This window comes from Arachis hypogaea, chromosome 18 (genome assembly GCF_003086295.3).
Source record: "Arachis hypogaea cultivar Tifrunner chromosome 18, arahy.Tifrunner.gnm2.J5K5, whole genome shotgun sequence".
Classification (NCBI taxonomy): Eukaryota; Viridiplantae; Streptophyta; class Magnoliopsida; order Fabales; family Fabaceae; genus Arachis; species Arachis hypogaea.
This window is the reverse complement of record NC_092053.1, coordinates 8,208,727-8,228,326: the sequence shown is the minus strand read 5'-3', so window position 1 is coordinate 8,228,326 and position 19,600 is coordinate 8,208,727. Positions and strand designations below refer to the sequence as shown.

The 19,600-nt window shown below is 33.4% G+C and overlaps 2 protein-coding genes and 2 long non-coding RNA genes across 5 annotated transcripts; 2 read left to right on the top strand and 2 right to left on the bottom strand.

Moving 5' to 3' along the window:
• Positions 1–718: 718 nt before the first annotated feature.
• LOC112773170 (MYB-like transcription factor ETC1) lies at positions 719–2,216 on the top strand. Its single transcript, XM_025818231.3, has 3 exons — positions 719–936; positions 1,260–1,347; positions 1,813–2,216. The coding sequence occupies exons 1-3, from the start codon at positions 873–875 to the stop codon at positions 1,901–1,903; spliced, it is 243 nt and encodes an 80-aa protein (XP_025674016.1). The 5' UTR covers positions 719–872; the 3' UTR covers positions 1,904–2,216.
• A 4,638-nt stretch (positions 2,217–6,854) lies between these two features.
• Positions 6,855–8,789, top strand: LOC112770743 (uncharacterized). The gene is made up of 2 exons (XR_003186701.2): positions 6,855–6,989; positions 8,121–8,789. It is a non-coding gene; the product is annotated as an uncharacterized lncRNA (long non-coding RNA).
• Positions 8,790–8,868: 79 nt separating this feature from the next.
• On the bottom strand, positions 8,869–15,075 carry LOC112770741 (syntaxin-132). 2 transcript variants are annotated; one of them, XM_025815135.3, is made up of 13 exons: positions 14,748–15,075; positions 13,985–14,101; positions 13,678–13,734; positions 13,547–13,595; positions 13,230–13,318; positions 13,056–13,129; positions 12,921–12,963; positions 12,779–12,839; positions 12,621–12,646; positions 12,454–12,531; positions 11,991–12,071; positions 11,837–11,902; positions 8,869–9,321 (listed from the first exon to the last, which is right to left on the bottom strand). In XM_025815135.3, the coding sequence occupies exons 1-13, from the start codon at positions 14,763–14,765 to the stop codon at positions 9,160–9,162; spliced, it is 921 nt and encodes a 306-aa protein (XP_025670920.1). In that variant the 5' UTR covers positions 14,766–15,075; the 3' UTR covers positions 8,869–9,159. The 2 variants fall into 2 exon arrangements, with proteins under 2 accessions (XP_025670920.1, XP_025670919.1); XM_025815134.3 differs by lacking the exon at positions 8,869–9,321 and adding an exon at positions 11,301–11,732.
• Positions 15,076–16,593: 1,518 nt separating this feature from the next.
• LOC140181542 (uncharacterized) lies at positions 16,594–17,165 on the bottom strand. Its single transcript, XR_011876293.1, has 2 exons — positions 17,027–17,165; positions 16,594–16,941 (listed from the first exon to the last, which is right to left on the bottom strand). It is a non-coding gene; the product is annotated as an uncharacterized lncRNA (long non-coding RNA).
• Positions 17,166–19,600: the final 2,435 nt, after the last annotated feature.

The window sequence follows — 19,600 nt, the reverse complement described above, 5'->3', positions numbered from 1 at the left end:
TATAAACTTCAGACTCGACTTGCGAAATTAAAACCGGCTAAAGTATATATATATATATTTCGGATTCGAACTCGCAATCTTTAGATGAGTATAAAAAGATTATACCATTTAAATTATAATTCGTTGCCATTGTATTGATTCTTAACAACAAAATTAATTGTATATTATATTTTGTTATGCTTTTTCTCGCGGCTAAAATTTTTATATATGAATAATTTTAATGTGAAATACAAAAATATTTGATCATTTTGGTGTTCTACACGGTTATGGTAGTAACACAAAACGTCGTTGACGTTTTACGATAAAAAAAATTTTTTAATCATGAAAGAACAAAACGTCGCTGACGTTTTGTAATAAAAAATATTATTTTAATTATTAAAACACAAAACGTCATTGACGTTTTGTTAAAAAAATATTATTTTAATTGAAGAAACACAAAACGTCACTGACGTTTTGTAAATGGCCATAGTTGTGCTCAACACATAGTTTGGTTCATGATGAAGGATTTCACTTCTAGTAATACAATATTAAAAAGAAAAAGTTCTTTTCTCGCTCATTTTTATATTTCAAAGATCTAAAACATTTTCTAAATTTATTATTTACTTCAACTAACATACATGGTAACATGGTAAAGCTCAACTACCTAAGGGTCACAAATACGTTCAACTACCATTCTTCTCTGTACTTTACTATAGCCATTTTATTGTTCCAGTTCTACCATTGACGTGCCTTTGATTAATTAATTAAGAAATAAGAATCATCCGGCTTCTATATATTAATAGCAACAAAATTCATAACCTTCCTCATCCCCTAACATATCTTTTACTCCCCGCATCTATCTATATATCTTTCGTTGAAAACTGTCTTCGACAATGGACGACATAGATCACTCTTCTTCTTCTTCTTCTTCTCAACATGTTTCTGCAAACTCTACAGGTATATAAATATATAATAATCCTTTTAATTTTATTATACTCCATTTCTTCTAATTTATATAATATAATATAATATAATATTTCTCACTAACATGTAATGCTTTCTTGTGTTAATTACTACCATTCTTTTTGGTATTTTAATATTGGATCGAATAATTATATAGATTTTATTTTATTGAGATCATATTGATGATTACATACGTATACATTCTTCTTTTTTCTGTCTCTAATTTGATGAGTTATATATGATGACGCAATATAATTCATTTAGATTGATGCAAGTGATGACTAGTGCTTTATTTTTGGAGATTTTATATTGTGCAGAACAAGTGTCCAATCGAGCTTCCAAGGTTGAATTTTCGGAGGATGAGAAAACTCTTATTTCCAGGATGTATAAACTTGTTGGGGACAGGTCACTATATCTATTCTTAAATTTGTTTCATATTTGTAAGAACTTAATTTTGATGTACTATCAATGTAATTAATTAGTAAAAATAATTACTTTTTATATTGTCATCCAAAAAATAAATGTGATTGCATGATTGTATTGTGTAAAATATTTTACATTATCAGTGCAATAAAACTAAACTCTATTTTTAAAACTAAGCACTATATTACTAATAACAAAAATATGAATAATGTTACATATCCAAGTTTTTTTATGAACCAAGTTTAATTAAGTTAAACAATAAAACTTAGAATAATACTAGTTATAACTGCTTTTTGTTATGTTAGACCAATTTGATTAGACTTGATTAATAAAAAGACTTGAATATGTAAGATTATTTTAAAAATATAGATGCTTTTCAAAACATAGTAATATGAATAAGCTTAAGAAAATAATAATATATGTTGTTTTAATTAATTTCCATAGCAGGTGGCCCTTAATTGCCGGAAGAATTCCCGGAAGAACAGCTGATGAAATAGAGAAGTATTGGACTTCAAGATACTCATCAAGAAACGAATAATTAAATTCTGCCACAGAACCTATACTCTTGGCTTGGAGCAAGAAATTTTTGGGAGCTTAGTGAATTTTAATTTGTGATGATGAGACCCAAAACAAAAGAAAGTGTGCTTTAATATAATTTAGTACACGTATTTTTATCTGTATTTGGGTTTAAATTTTGACCAAAAATGGGGTCAAGCAGTTACCTTAGAAGTTAGAACTTAAAAGCTGGTGTTTGTGATATATTGTGGATCTTTTAAATGTTACTTGGCGTGTATGGTTACTTCAATTTATAAATTATAATCACTTATCCACTTGCTGGTATTAGTATGATAGTATCATCTTCATTCTTCGATATAAAATTATAAATTATAATTAGGAGATACTATATATATTAATTTTATGTACATTTTGTATATATATATATATATATATCATTTTTATCTTAATATTAAAATTAATTGATAAAAATAACAAATATACACATATAAATATACCAAAGAATAGTATAAATGTAATTTCTTTAAATAAAATGGTTGGTGTAAATTTATATTAGTTCGGAAAATATTCAAATTTGTATTTTAATTTTATTTATTTGTATGTAAGTCGAAATAATCATATTATAGGGATCATGAATAGCGGTTATATATATAGGTTCCCTCGGTTAAAATGTCCTAGAATTTCAACTTATTCAACGTGACAAATATGTAATTAATCTTTTGTTGACTTGTAAATATTTTGACGGGTAAAAGTGTAAAACAATGTAGTCAAAGTTTTACATTTAAAAAAATAAAATCAAAATCTTAATACTTAATTAAAGGAAAGACTGATTAAGAATATATATTAATGGATAATATATGAAGTAATTCTACAATAAAAAAGTTAGTAAAATAAAAATTGAGAATTTAATTTTTTTTAAATTAAAATAATAAAGTTCATACATAATATAGCTATCTTTTATAAATTAAATATATAATAATAATAAATATAAAATTGGTTTATTATATTTTAACTAAAAAAAATATGAATTTGAATTTTTAATAGAAAAACATTTAAGTAAAAAATCTGTACCCTAAATTTTTTCTATATCTAGATATATAATAGAAGTTTGGGGCAATTTACGTAAATAAAATGATTGAAGAAAATGTTTACGCAAATACAACATTGACAATTTTCAGACGCAAATGCAATAAACGCAACTATATATAATTCGCTACACCCTGTAGTGGAAATCAATTGCACGTAATCCGCTACAGGGTACCGCGGATTACGTTGAGGAATGATTTAGTCATAAACCGCTACATATGCTCAAATGGTGCTACACTCATAATCCGCTACACCCTGTAGCGGATTATGAACAATGTGGATTGATCGGAAGATGCCTATATATACCCAACAAGTTGTGTAGAGTGTCATTCTCATTCATTCATCACTTGAGGAATGGAGAGTGAAGAGAGCTTTTTGGTGTTAGTGCATCATTCTGGAAAAATAAAAAAGAGTAAGAGGCACGGTGTGAAGTTTACAGACAGAGAACCGCTGAGTGTTTTTGTCAGGTCGTCTGATACACTGTTGGATCTGAAGAGCAGTATACTGCAGAAGTTGGCCGTGGGTGGCAAAAAGTGGGTGAAGAAACTGTTCTACAAGATACCTATTGCGGTTGTGTCAACCGGCGTGCAATATGAAACGTTCGTGTTACGAACAGATGAAGATATGCGGGTGTTGTTTCATTATCGTCGAAGTTTTCCGGAAGTGAGAATACATGAGTTGTTTGCGAAGCTGGAACATGGGATCGATAGTTCTGGTGTATCCGCTCCAAACCCCCAGTCCACCACGATGGGTGGTGCCTCCACCTCGATGCCTGTCGTTGCACCTGAGTGTTTGTTGGAGTATCGGCCAGCCGGTCCAGTTGGGGCATTCACCTCAACTCATCCATCTGCAGATGTAGAACATGAGGGGGAACCGGATCGGGTGGAAAATGCTATGCAAGAGGATGACTCCGATGAAGAGTCTGTTGGCATTGGAGGGGACAGCGATGATGAAATTCCGACAAATCCAGGAACATGTCAACCACCGTCAAGTGCCGGCACACATGAGCAACCTGCACATTATTCTACCCTGGATCTGGGAGCCATCAGCCAACCGACAGATCCAGCACCAACCTTTGGGGGTCGAGGCTTGCACGAGGAAAATTCTGTAGCTGAATTTCAAGTTGGCCAATCTTTCCATAGTAAGGAGGAAGCTGTGCTTACTGTAAAGGATTACAGCATTCGGCGCGGTGTTGAGTATAGAGTGATGGAGTCACATCATCTTAAGTACCATGGGAGATGCAAGGAGTTTGGGAAGGGTTGCACATGGATGATTCGCATCAGCCTTCGAGCACGGAAGGGAACCTAGGAGGTTCGGCGGTACAACGGACCACACACATGCTTGCCTACATCGATATCCAGCGACCACCGACAACTAGATTATCACGTGATCTGTGCCAAGATCTTTTCTCTGGTTCGCGCCAATGCGGCGGTATCGATAAAGGTGTTGCAAGAAGCTACCGAAGGAACGTACGGGTTCAAGCCAAGTTACAGGAAGACGTGGTTGGCAAAACAGAAGGCGATAGCACAGATATACGGGGATTGGGAAGAGTCCTACGCCGAGCTACCTCGTTGGATCCTTGGTATGCAGTCCACCATGGAAGGGACGGTTACGTTGTTGAAGACATCTCTGGTTCGCGTCGGTGATGACGTGGATGACTCAACCGTGTACTTTCATCGTCTTTTCTGGACGTTTCCTCCTTGTGTTGAAGCTTTCCGACATTGCAAGCCCTTGGTAAGCATAGACAGTACTCATATGTATGGCAAGTATGGAAGGACTTTGCTCCTGGCCATCGCTCAAGATGGGAACTCCAACATCTTGCTTATTGCTTTCAGTCTCGTGGAGGGGGAAAGTGTCGAGTCTTGGTCTTTCTTCCTGACCAACCTGAGGCAACATGTGACTCCGCAACAGGGGATACTGGTCATTTCAGATAGGCACAATGGCATCAAGGCTGCACTGGAGAACCCGAACAGTGGGTGGTTACCCCCGCATGCGTACCGAGCATTTTGTATTCGGCATGTTGCAACTAACTTCGCACTCAGTTTCAAGGGCACAGATGCAAAGCGTTTGCTTGTGAACGCTGCTTATGCAAAGACTGAGGCAGAGTTTGACTATTGGTTTGATATAATGCGGACTGAGAATCCGGCAATGTGTGATTGGGCGAACAGAATAGAATACGATAAGTGGACTCAGCACCAGGATGGTGGCAGACGGTTTGGTCACATGACGACCAATATATCTGAGTGTGTTAATTCTGTTCTGAAGGGTACACGGAATCTTCCGGTTACCGCCCTAGTCAAGTCCACATATGGTCGGCTAGCGGAGTTGTTCGTGATTCGTGGTCAGACGGCAGAGGCTCAATTGGCCAGTGGTGCCAAGTTCTGCCAGTCTTTTATGAAGGCGATGGAGCGCAACTTGAAAGACTCCAGATGTTTCACTGTCACCCTGTTCGATAGACAGCAGTCTGAGTACACCGTTGCCGAGACGACGCCCACCGGGAGATTTTCACTTGGGACGTACCGAGTTTCCCTCCAGCACCGTACATGCGACTGTGGATACTTTCAAGCTCTCCATTACCCATGTTGCCATGCGATTGCATGTTGTGCCCAGTCATGGCTTGACTGGTCTATCTATGTCGACGAGGTCTACACCATGCAGAAGGTGTTAAGGGTGTACTAGATGGGTTTCGTGCCGCCAATACCGGAGGGACTTTGGCCATCTTATGACGGTCCGACCGTTATTCCGGACCCCAGCTTGAGGCGTTGCCGTGATGGCCGACCGAGGTCTACCAGAATCCGGAACAACATGGATGAGGCCGACCCTAACCGACCGAAGCGGTGCGGGCTCTGCAGATAGCCTGGGCACACGCGTAGGTCTTGCCCCCAGAGAGGCTCCACCGTTGCCGGTAGTTCGTAGGACTTATAGTCTGTGTGCTTCTAGTTTTTTGAATTTTATATTCTCCTGTAGCAATTTACGCTTTCGGATGTTAGTGTTAGTTCCTTTCGTGTGTTTGTGTTAGTCTTGGATCTGACCTATTTGTATGACTTATGATTTATGCCTAATGTAGAAATTTAATCCGTGTTACTGTTAATGCCTCGTGCCTATTATATTTCTATGGCTTATTATTTATGAGCACTGTATTTGTATAACTTCGTACATTTTGCATCACGAGTTGTTACTGTAAGACTGGTATATATAGGCATCTTCCGATCAATCCACATTGTTCATAATCCGCTACAGAGTGTAGCGGATTATGAGTGTAGCACCATTTGAGCATAAACCGCTACAGGGTGTAGCGGTTTATGACTAAATCAGCCCTCAACGTAATCCGCGGTACCCTATAGCGAATTACGTGCAATTGATTTTCGCTACAGGGTGTAGCGGATTATATATAGTTGCGTTTATTGCATTTGCGTCTGAAAATTGTCAATGTTGTATTTGCGTAAACGTTTTCTTCAATCATTTTATTTGCGTAAATTGTCCGAAGTTTGGTGACACTTTTTTAAGTATATGCTATGGTGATTATTATTATTATAAATTTATAATGATTACGACTTTATAATTTGATAACATTTAAAAGGTATTATTAAAATTAAAATAATATTTTTTAAATATATAAAAAAAATTAATTTAAAACTCAAAACATAAAAATTAAAAATATAAAAAATTATTTTTAATTTTAACAATACACACTGTAATTGATAATTACCATAATCATATTTAATAATAATAATTCTGCTTAAATCCATAGATGTCAATTTCACTATTTTTATTTTCAGTATTTTGCCATAGATGACAGGATCCACTGTCGCTGTTTCTCTCTCTCTCTCTCTCTCTCTCTCTCTCTCCATCGATCTGAATAATGAGGCACGTTGGAGCTGATTCGCCATGATAATACGCACCTTCTTTTTTTTCCAACCATACATCAAATTCAAACCTTTTCAACCTACAAATTTTGACTCTATTTTATTTATTTCCTTCACTGTTTCTATTTTTTTCTCTCAGCTTCAATCAAATTCAAGGTTAGAGATTTATTTCCCTCCTTCGAGATTCGGGCGTATAACTATGTCGCTTTTTATCTTTTGGCCTGCCATGTTGTATGTTCTGTTAGATTTGATGTTCTTTCTTTATCTCTCTGGTTCTTTTAAATCTAGCTAGATCTTGTTGATTTGATGTTTGGTGTTACTTCCTCAAGGAAATGGTAAATTTTAATATTTTTTGTTTTATTGTTTTTTTTTTTTTCAGTAAAAATAACAGCTTGCGTATAGCTCGATCAATTTCCTTATAACTCTCTTGTTCAATGTGAAATTTTGAGAACTCCTGGTGTTGTGCTGAATGTTCAACTCTGACCTAAAATCATGTGGTTTTAGATATCCAAGCTTGGTCTTGCTATGCTGCTTGAATTTAGATCCTTTTTTCAGATGATCAAGCTTTGATAATCTTATTGCTACCTTGCTTGTTTTTATTAGGAGTTTGTGATCTTACAATAGATTATTTGTAGAAGAAAAATCCAAGCTATTGATTGGCATTTGGCATGACTTTTTATATTTTGATAATTTAATACTCATGCTTTTTGTCACGAAATAGTGCTATCCATGATGCTCAAAAGCATATTATACTGTTTCTCTATTTCCATGTGTCTGCTTCAATTCTGATAGTAACAAAATTTCCCATTTGGTTGTTGGGTTATTTAACTAGCAGAGTCTTGTAAGTCTGAAAGTTGAATCTATTTGCTTATAGATGAGTTTAGTTGGAGTCTTGGAGAAGCTGGAGTTCCTGCTATTCTTTTGGTGAGGAAAAAATGCGGGTGAAATGAAATATATTAGCCTTTTAAGGTATTCTTCATAGTCACGGGGTATGGATAGATGGTTGAAGTTGGAAACCTTTGTAAGTAGTGAGTGCTAGTAGCTTGGTGTTGACAAATTTTGTTGCATATGCATTTTGTTTATTGAAGCTATAGGCAATGAGATTATCAAAATCGTGGTCTGAGGACAGTCCATAATCCCATTTTGCATCAAGTCGAATTGCTAAAGCTCAATTCCATAAGCCTCTCGGGCAAGGACCACAAAATCAAATTGGCCTTTCAATCATCTTTAAGAATTTTTATGCATTTAGAACTTTCATGTTAACTTCTTGTTTTCCTCAATGATTAGATGCTCAGATAGAGAAGTTGGTTTCGGTCTAAGGGATTGCTCGGCAGTTCCAGGCCCCAATGATGGTTAGATATTATAGGTGATAATATTTGAACCCCTGAATTGCAAGTCAAGTTCACTTGGGGTCACAACCACCTCTGCGAAATCAACTTTCCGTGGGAAGTTGTTTTTGGTAACTAATCAATGATACTGCATAGCTATGGACATTGGACAATAGGTGGTAAGGCTATCAAAATTTGAAATTATTCTAAAAATTAGGTGGTAATGCATGAGATATTGTATGATGATAGCACAGGCAGCAACAGCACTTGAGTGCATATGTCCAAGCTTATGAAATGAGCTATTAGGCTAACAAGAAAGGCTATTCTATCTGAAATCAGTTACCTTAAATGAGGATGGGATCATGAAAGACTACTTAACATGGTAACATCAACTTGAAAGAAGCAGGTAAGATTGGAGTAATGGTGGCATAAGATCTTACATCTTTTAAGTTTTGCTACCATTGTCATCTATTAATGCTTTCAAGGTTTGGTTTCATGTGATCATTCTCAGCCATTTGAGTTAGTTTTAGTAGAGTATTTGACAAAATTCAGGCTTACCTCAGTGTATGCATACTTGCATCTGTTTTCCTGAATCATTAATCAAATATTAATCCTATTCAATCATCAATCCAAATATATTATATATGTTTAACCAATTAACTATTCATAGTTCACAGCTCCTGCCACAGTCCCTTTTGAAGTTGCAGTTAAATAGCCAAAATGATGGATGTAAATATCAATTATATGACAGAGTCATGGTCCATGTATTGCAGAAGTTAATTTTTCTCTCAAGTTGTCAGTGAAAGGAGAGAAAAATTCCATATCTTATGATGCATAAGATGTTCAATTATTCAAGCAGAGCCAGTTTGAGAAAGGAAAAGTATCAAAACCAGGACAAATCACAGCAACAAAAAGATTTCGTGTATAATTTTCTCGTAAATGTTATGTAACATATGTTTTCCTATGTTTGAGTAAGTCACTTTCTCTTGTGGTGATCATCACTTCTTCCTTGTTTTCAAAATGGGGATCACGATAATGGCGGCGATGATCAAGACCAGTATAACAGAAATGATCATGCATTTTCTTGACCTCTTTTGATAACTCTTTGCAGTTTGAAGAGCATCGTTTCCCAATCTAACATGATCAGTTGCGTTTGTCACCTGTTAAGTAGAATGCCATTTTGGCAGGAAAATGCAAATCTGATTAGTAAACTAAAATGATAGATGACTTTGCTGATTATCCAACAAATGAAGATTACTAAATTTCCTGCTGCAAAACACGAACTTGGGATATTATAGCAGCTTAAAAACATTGTGCATTATCTTTAAACAATTATATGAGAATCGAATCAAGAAAAAAAAGGATCAAAACCAGTCAAAACTTGAAAAACACACAACTCTGTGAAACCACTTCACAATATTACAAATTTTAGGATTTAAGGTATATATTGACCATTATATGTATACACCAATATCAGATATCAATTTAATTATCAGTATAAAATATATATTGAAATATAGTATATTGAAAACATATGAAGTAATACATACATATATATATATATACACACACATCAGTTTTGGTCTACATATATTCCAATTCATGATGGAAAGTCTTGAAGTTAACTAGTTTATATGTTGCAGAAATTTAAATTATTGAATACTATACGGCATAATGCGCAAATGACAATTTTATTAGGTAACTAGTCACAAATTTAAGAAATTCATAGACATGTTTGATGTAGATATGCATATAATAATATACCCAATGTAGAAAAGTGCTTTGCTCTTTTCTTTTTATTTAGGACCATATTTCAGCCATTTTATTGAGAATTGCAATGATAAATGGAGCATAACCATGATTTATAAAGATAAGAAAATCTCCTAACCATAATAATCAGATTATGTTAGCATACAGCAAGAAAAGATATAAAAGTTAAAAAGGAAATGATAAAACTACGATGATAATGTGCTGGTATTTGCTAGTTACCAGCATACCCTTTTTCATGTTTACATGGCTTCATCCAATATATAACATAACGCATAAAGCGGAATGTCATGTAAATGTGATGCTCAACAATTTTATTTTCTAAGCAAACAAAAAGGGCCTTCGATTTTAGAAATTTCTTTGCTGAGAAGTGAAGTTGGGTGAAGACTAAATATTGAAATTAAATTTTGAAGAGGATTGTACATTACATATGATTTTTATATTTTTTAAAATATTTTTCTTAATTTAAAAACAAACAATCTTCATTTTTCACTTTAACTTTAGTCTTTGTCTTAGAATTAAACTTCTGTCTTTATTATTGAATAATAAAAATGATGCATAGAGTACTACTACCTATATATAAGATTTGTTTGCTAGCAAAATAATTTCTCAAAAATTGAGACTTAATTCCATTATACTCAAAAATTAGTTTCATCACTTAATAACCATTCTAAATCAGGCATTGTTTTCATAGCAACTAAATTGAAGAATAAGGGTTTGTCTTTGGTTCTCACAACTTTCTCAAATTCATTTGGTCTTACCGAACATGTAAATTGGGAGAATTTTGGTTGGAGTGAGAAATAGGAAATTATTTCACTCCATTTTTTAATTACCCACTAATGTCCAGGAATTTGAGTGTTATTTTCAAAATAAATTGGAGGGCAGAAAATAAAAGGTGAAAAGAAAAAAAAAAACAACTATACATTGTGTACTCAACCCTCCAAAACTTGTGCAAGAACCAAAAGCATTCTTCAAAGGAAAGAATACTGAAACTACTTTTGGAAGTTAAGCTACCCTGGTTCAAAATTACTCTTCTTCAAGTTTTCAAATTCTAAATCTAACCCTACTTTTCCTTTTCCAACACGATACTAAGACATAACTCAATCCTGCACATTTTACACCAAACTCAATAAAGAAACTTAATTTAATATTAGTCTCTATCTCTCAGTCTCTATTCCAAATGCAGCCTAAGAACATAAGAACTAGTGACTCGGTGGCTAAAACATGGTTGTCCGCCGAGTACTAGCCTGGCGGCAAACGGTACTCTAGCATAAACCAGTAAACATGGAAGTAAAACAAAAAGAGAGAGTGCACTGTCGTTCTAATCAAAGTAATAACACGATTAAATCTACCAAATGGAAGAAGAAGCTGCTTTAGAATGGAACATGGAAATATACTTTTGAAGGTATATTAAAGAATGTGAATTTCATATTGTGACACACACCAATGTATATAATAAGGTCAGAAATCAACACACCAGACATATCAAGCATCATATTCAAAAAAAAAAAAGAAAAATAAGACTCAAGAATCCTGTGCTAACAAGTCGTCCCGCTTCACTCGTACAAATGCTTTACTGAAAGCAACTCAAGGAACGAAAGTATATTGACAAGGGATAAAAGGGCCATGATCAATTGCCCTAGCTACTCTTCCAAGGATGAAGAACGCCGACAACTATTATAGCTACTACTATCAATAGTATAAGGATGGCGATGCACGTCCATTTTCGAGTGTTCTTCTGGAGTTTCTTAGCACCTTGAAGTGCCGTTGTCCCCCTCTGGACATGATCGACTGCGTTGTTGACCTGAACAAGGCTCTCATTATCGCAAACTGAACTAGACATCGCCTGCACTCTACATACAAATATACAGACAGAAAAACCGAGGTTGTGAGGAAGCATGAACAAACCTGGCTTTCGATGTTGTCTAAAATCTCTCCCTGAGCATCAACCAAGACTGCCATGTCGAGATAAATCTGAAATGATAAAATACGATTGGCATATTCATAATGTTATTATCAACTTAATTAAATATTTAAGGCTGAGATTTTTATCCATGCAAACCTGGTGCAAATCAAGAAGCTTTTTCTCAATTTCTTTCACAGCATCATGTCTCTCCTGAATTTCTTCTACTGTGCTTACAACCTGTAACAACCAAGAAGCATGAACAGTTATGGACAAGTTCAACCAAGATTAAAGCTTTGAATTTCACCGAGATGCTCCTAGATACATGCAGCAAAAGAGAGAGAGAAAAAAAAAAGGGGGGGGGGGGGGGGGCAGGGGGCAGGGGGACTAATCTTATCTATAATAATGTAAAACATCACTTCACTTGATGCAGCTACTACGCTTTAGATAAATCAAAACTTCATAAAATCGTGATGAAACATTTTGCACTTTCGCTAATCCCCTCCTCTTCTGAGAAAAAGGCGGAGAGACAGATTGACAACAATGACAGCATAGCGCCATATCAATTTTCAAAATTTTTTTCTTTGGGGGGACATTCCAAAACAGAACATAAACCAAGTACCTGTCCTCGGCCTGCTTCTAAAATTGCCTTCTGGAAGATTTGTTCACTATTTCCAGTTTCAATCAGGTGATCAATTGTCTAAGACAGCCATAAAACAGCCAATTACAACATAATCTCTATGCAGTGTATTCTTCATCTCAAGTAACAAATTCACAAGTGAAGCTCACCTCATCATCTGGCCTAGTTCCAGTGACTGTCAAAGAAGTAATTCAACCACAAAGTGAAAAACTTTTCAGAAAAATAGTGAAATAGATCGAAGAACAATATATACTACTAGCATAGGACAACAAAAGTGAATTTATCAAGGAGCTGAAAATGCTCAAACCTGTAATAACTCTTCTCTCAACAACCTCACGATATTCATCTTGTATTCTTTGTCTAAGAGTCTAGAACATAAAAAACTTCTAAGAATATGGACATAAATGGAGAAATACAACTGATGTAAGGTGCTAAAAATGTAAACATACCTGAAACTCTGTCATTAGATCCTTGAACCTTTTAGTTAAGGCACTGAAATTTCAAGATAAAATAGATATTTTAGCTTTTTAAGTTGTTTCATCATATCTACTAATGAAGATAAGTAGTATGTGCTCCCAACATACTTTGTCATATTCATCCTCGCTCTGTCAATACCCGTTCCCTTCTCACAACCAGGCTTTTTTCTGTTGTTTAAGTTCTGCAAATAACAAGACCATATAAAAAATTCCTCATATGTTTGAAATTTCAGGACTAAAATCTACTAAAACAACATCAAGTCATTATCTTCATCTCATTACATCTCTGTTTATAGCTTCTATTTTTGTTTTGACACCATGTGCAATCTTTCCAACTTCATCAATATCCTTCTCCATCCTCTTCTTGATAGCTGAAAATGATGTTGCATTTCCGTCAGTGATCATAGAGCATTAAATTTCAGTCACGTATAATGTCCTAATGGAAAAGGCAATATATTTAAAATTATTGATTTGATGCAATATGAACCATGAATATTTACATAGCCAATATTGATGCCAGAAAAATCTCACACATTATGACCCAATTCGACTCTCATGCTTTCGACTAATATACAGGGGGAGTTTGCATTGCAATATACCTTTCATAGCAGATGCTTTTGTAACGGCTTTTGATTCTTCATTAGCTTCCTGCAACATTTCCATTTAGTAACAGTTGTAGATGAAACCTAGCTAACAACAAAAAGTGATAACTGATGGCGATAATAGGTACCTTTAGCTTTTGAAGTAGCCCAGAGAGCTTATCGATTTGTTTGTCGACCTCATGGATCTAATAACACAATAAATAATATCAGTAACTTCAAATTATTCAACTGAAATATTGAACAAACAGTTTGAACAGAACAAATATTATATACATGGAGAAACTAACCAATTTCATTACACTGTTAAATTAACACTATACTATTACAAAAGAGAATTAAACAAAATATTCATGATGGGAAGAGGAAAAAAAAAACTGCAATGGCAAGTTAAAAACACCATCAAAAGACTACATAGCATGCACATAGTGGTTGTACCTGCTTATTAAAAGCTTCCATTCCCAGATCAGAGTTGCTTCTCTGAACCTGCATTCCCATTTCAATATCACCTTGTCTAGAAGGCTGACCATGATTACCTTCATCAGCAAACGAATCCTACAAGCCACGAAATCAAAGGGGAAAAAACATTTAAACTTAGATCTTAAAAGACCACAGCATGATACATAATCTAAGTAAGCTCCAAAGTTACTAAACGATAATAAAACAAAATAGTAAAAAAAGATCCCAAGATCACTATCAGAATAAATCCAAAAATCCCAAAACATGTACTAAGTGCTCTGTCTTCCACTCATTAAGGTGGGAAACAAATTAAGCAACGATGTAGACTAGGAAGCATCAATAAGCATAGCATAACAGAGAGCACAGCCACTTCAAATCTAAATAGGGATCCAAAACATGATCCAACTTAAAGCAACACACCACTTTCAAGGAATAAAATTTAAGAAGAAGAAGAAGACTCCACTACCAAACACCATAAAGCATTAAAAATCAAAGCTCAATACAACAAAGAGTGATTAATCCAGGTCCTTACCCTATAATTCAAACCTTAATAGCATTGGAAAAAAAATCCACAGTACTCCCAAGTCATAATACAAAGAGGTTATCAAATCCAACAGTAAGAACAGAGATTTGCGATCCAAAAACATAAACTTTAGCAACAGAAGTACAAGACCCAGTTGTCAAAATTGAAAATTTTTTGTTGCATCAGAAAGGGGCAAATCAGAAAGATGATTTAACTTACAGTAAGAAGGTCGTTCATCTTGAAAATATGATAAAATCAATCAAAAGGGAGCAGAGTGAGTGACAGAAAGGAATGGAATTTGCAATGAGATGATACTGAAAAAAACGGAAACAATTGTTTCTTTTTTGCCGTTGGCCGGCGAAACGACAGCGAAGCAAGGAGGCAAGGCAAAAGGTAAACCCACGAAGAAAACTATATTAACAACAATGGCACCTTTTTTTATGTTTCTTTTTTGTTTGTCTTTCTTGTGTTTCCAATAATTACTTCCAAATTATAATTAAATAAATATTTCGAAATTTATATTGTCTCACTGTCATTTCTCTGTTTTAAATTTTTAATAATAGTACACGCCTAAATCAATTTATGTTATAGAAAAGATTAGAGAGTCAATATTTTTTAATGGAAAAATAGAAAATTAATAGTATTGACTTAAATATATTAGTACTTAACATTTTTCTTCTTTTATTAACGAGTCAATTAAATATCTATATATCAAAGAGAAAGTAATTTTATTATATATTATTATTTAATCATAAATAATATCTTTTCAAAAAATATTAATTAGTTATATATATTATAGTGGAGGTTTATTTTACTTTATTTTGACAAAAGATTTATTATCTTTCATATTGACGATATATTATTTTGGATTTAAATTATTTTCGATTGAAATTTCTAAAAATAGGGTTGGGATTTTTAGTAATATTTTTGTAGTATGAAATCCGTTTTAAATAGGTTTAATTGGTTAATAAATTAATATTTTTTTTCTAAATAATTATGGTCTTGCAGGGATTTTATACCCCCATCAAATTGTACTTTTTTTATAACATAATAACTAGAAAAATATTGTATTTTAATAATTATAAAATTAATTAAGAGCTTAAAGGAAATGTTTGACTCTATCCAATAATCATTTTAGAATTAGAATTTGTTTAGGTGAATTTTTAAGAAAATATTTTTTTTAAGTTATCTTTTTTTAAAGAATTTTATGAAAAAATAAAAATAATTTTATGTTTGGATATTTCATGTTATTTAATATATAAAAAATATTTTTTTTTAAAAAAAAATTTAAAAAAAATATAAATTACACTTTTTTAAAAAAATATTTTTTTATTTTTTTAATATTTTATTTTTATTATTAAAAATTTACTAAATATACTAAAAAATAAAAAATATATTTTTTATTTAAAAAATTTATTAAAATAATAACGCTCAAATAAATACTTATTTCTATAAAATTGTGAAACAAAATAAATACAAAAAAGACTAAGAAAGATCAAAATTATTGTTAGAGGAAAAATGAGGTCTGTGTGAGTACTGAGTACTGACCAATGGGTCACTTACTTAGTAGGCCCATCTCTAGTTCTCTACCACTCTACCTTTCGGCTTGGCCCTTGCGAATTCCCATTGAACACTATTTTCAATTTGTGAGTGGTTGAAAGAATAAAATTGTTTCCAAATGTCCACATTGAATCCAGCTAGAATGAGCTATATCATTACTTGCCAAGGGTTTAATTTGAGAATTTGGTTTTGACTTTTGCATATGTTTGGCTTTAATATATCTATTTATGTATTTTGTGTCTAGGATATGTTTCTATTTTAATTTATAGGAATGAAAAAGTTAAAAATAAGTACGGTTTTGTTTTTTAATATTTAGAATTAAAATTAAAATTTTTTTAATATATTTTTTGTTTAAAATGATCCCAATATTATATGGTAGAAATTTAGGAGTCGACTTCACGTAAAGTTGATAACTAAGAGCTGTTAGATAATTTAATTGATTTGACTAAATTTTTATCTACCAATTCTCAACTATTATTTTTATGTTAAATCCACTGCAGTTGAGTTTTTACCATATAATACGATTTTTTTCACCAATTTATTCTTTATAAAATTTAAAAATAATAATAAAAAAACACATGCCTCTTTCTTTCATCAACCTTCATCAGACAGAGAGCATCATCCTCAATCATCATCCTCCATCACTTCCTTACAATCTCCTTCTCATTGCTGCGGCCATCCTTTTCTCCACCTCCTTTCCAAATAACGGCCGCAAAGTTCGTTTGCAGAGCTTCTTGTCAGCAAAGAGCTTCGCAATAAGAGCAAGCGAAAACATCTTCTCCTCCTCCTTATGCGCCGACTTTTCTGTTTCGCTGTCACTCCCCATTCATTCTCTCTTTCTTTCTCTCTCTGCCTGCTATGAAGACGATAGTGAAAGTGAAGGTGAAAAAGAAAGAACCTTTAAAATTAGGGTTTAATTAGGATTTAAAATGACCCACGTTGGAGAGGACGACGCACGCTGGATGGCTGGAGAGGACGTCATTACTGGAGACGACGTTGTTGTTGCAATGCTGTGCTTGAGACGACGGCGTGAGTCGGAGTGCGACAGTGCATGAGGGAGTGAGTGACCGCCGTCCAGCGTTCCTAATTTGGCAAGTTGAGGTTTAGTTCTTAATTTTCTGAAGTTAGGGTTGAAGGATTTTAGATTAGGATTTTCAATAATTTTAAATTAGGTTTAATGATTTTTGAAGTTAGATTTTTTTATCTTTTATTGTTTTTTTTTACCGATATGGAAACTCGAATCCACAACCTCTTAATTAAGTATGGGGACCTCTTAATTAAGTATAGGGAGACTATGCCATTTAGATTTGGTTTGGTAAAGTTTTTACTTTTCAAAAGTAGCTAACTTTTAAAAGATGGCTTTATAAAAATTGTAACATTTATGTTTGGTAAATCAAATTAAAAATAGCTTTCAATAAACACAAGTAACAACCATTGCGTTTGGTAAAATAGCTTTTAAAATTTAAAAATACTATAATAGACATAAATGTAAGCATTAAATTTGAAAATTAGTTAACATATGAGGTTATATTAGACTTTTAAATTTTAAAAAGTACAAGCTAACTTTGAAAAGCTCCTTGTTAGGTGCTTTCAAAAACATCCCTAACTTTTAAAAGCTGGAAGCACAAGCAAGCACCTCTCCAAAAAGCTTTACCAAACCAAGCCTTAAGCTGCTATTGCTTCTTGTCTTTTGTTGTTGTTGTGGGTGAATTTGAAAAAAAAAAATTTTTGTTGATGTTGAATTTATAGGATTTAAAGTATGTTTTTTTTTTTTTTTGTTTATGGTATTTTTTAATTCACAAGTTAAGAATTAATTTATTACGGATCGAATTTTTATTTAAAAATCTGTTGTTGATCAATAAGTTACTATATGTTTAAGACAAGATTCAAATCTTCGATATTTGTTTAAACATACGAATGAACTGATTTTTCAATTAATTTTTAAATTGATTAAAGTATGTTATTATTAGTTGTGGTAACGGGTGACCATAAAAATAAAGACACTTATGTCATGACAGTTACAAAGGGTAAAAGAGGTATATATGTCATTTAAAAGATTATTATATTAAAAATAATACTTTTAATGCTAAATATATCGTGAGATTATTTTGAATTAAAAAAAAGATTATAAACAATTTTAGTTTTGACTCTAAATTTTATAAATTAAAATTGTATTTATTCTAAAAGATTAAGTTTTACCAAAAATCAATTTTATTTGTGGGTTTTTATTACGTAAAAAGAAAGTATTTAAATATTTTGTTAGAAGCCATTTTTAGTGGATATGACTGTTTGTTGTTGGTGTGTTATGACCTTGTTGTTAGGGATGTTAACGGGATAGGATGGTGGTGGGAGATATTTTTCTGCTCTCTGTCTCCATTTTCGTTTTTTGCTGCGAAAAAATATTGCTCCCCATCCTTATTTTCTACAGGGCCCCATTTCTTGTGGGCCCCATTTTCCATTTATCTGATAGTTCTAATTAATTATTAATTTCCTTATGAATAGAGCTGCAAGTATCAATTCTATACAAAAATAGTAAGATTTTATACAAAAAGTCTAAACGATAAGATGATAACTTCTTTCAAAATGACATAGTGGGGGACGCAACGGTGAGCCAGAGAACAGAGCAGTAGACGAGGTGGGAGACACGACAACAGAGAGAAAAATAGACACGACGACATAGTTTTAGAAAGGGACGCCGCAAATAGAGAGCACGATATAGTGAGGGTGATGGCGAGAGAGTGGCTGTAGAGAGGTTGGATGGAGTATGGACAACGTTAGGGATCTCTGAATTAAAGAAGGGTTATGCAAATGAGGATTAGGAGTTTTGGGTTTCTATATAGGTTAAATTACACAGTTAGTCCCTACACTTTCAGTGAAATTGCAAATTGGTCCCTACACTTTAAAAGTTTGTAATTGGATCCCTAAAGAGAATTAAAATTTGTAATTTAGTCCATACCGTTCAAAAAGTATTGATTTAACATAATATTCTCAGCATATGCTGAGAATATTTTGTTAAAATAAAGAATATATTGAGAATATTCTGTTAAATCAAATACTTTTTGAATGGCAGGGACTAAATTACAAATTTTAATTTTCTTTAGGGATCCAATTGCAAATTTTTAAAGTGTAGGGACCAATTCGCAATTTCACTGAAAGTGTAGGGACCAACTGTGTAATTTAACCTTCTATATATGTGTGTGTGTGAAATAACTAAAACACATATATGAGAAATAAACTATTAAGAACAATTCAGTAAATTTATGAATTTTGGGTATTAGTGGAAATGGGGCGGGGATCCCCGCTCAGGTCCCGGCACTTGCCTCGGGGAAATTTCGTCCTCCATTCCCATCCCCGTGGAAAAATTTTCCACAGTCGGATCCCCATTTGAAGTAGTCCCTGTAGGGATCCCCGCGTCTCGGGGAGTTTTGCCATCCCTAGACCTTGTGAAGCTGCAGTAAATTTTTTAATTATAAACGGTAAATTTGATAATGTTGGGCAAACAATTGCAGAGA

Coding starts and splice junctions, on each gene's coding strand:
- LOC112770741 (XM_025815134.3), bottom strand. Junction 13,596..13,677: donor GGCTACTTCAAAAGCTAAAG/GTACCTATTATC, acceptor GAAATGTTGCAG/GAAGCTAATGAAGAATCAAA. Junction 12,647..12,778: donor TGAGAGAAGAGTTATTACAG/GTTTGAGCATTT, acceptor CTTCTTTGACAG/TCACTGGAACTAGGCCAGAT.
- LOC112773170 (XM_025818231.3), top strand. CDS start 873: ATGGACGACATAGATCACTCTTCTTCTTCTTCTTCTTCTCAACATGTT. Junction 937..1,259: donor TGTTTCTGCAAACTCTACAG/GTATATAAATAT, acceptor TATATTGTGCAG/AACAAGTGTCCAATCGAGCT. Junction 1,348..1,812: donor TATAAACTTGTTGGGGACAG/GTCACTATATCT, acceptor TTTCCATAGCAG/GTGGCCCTTAATTGCCGGAA.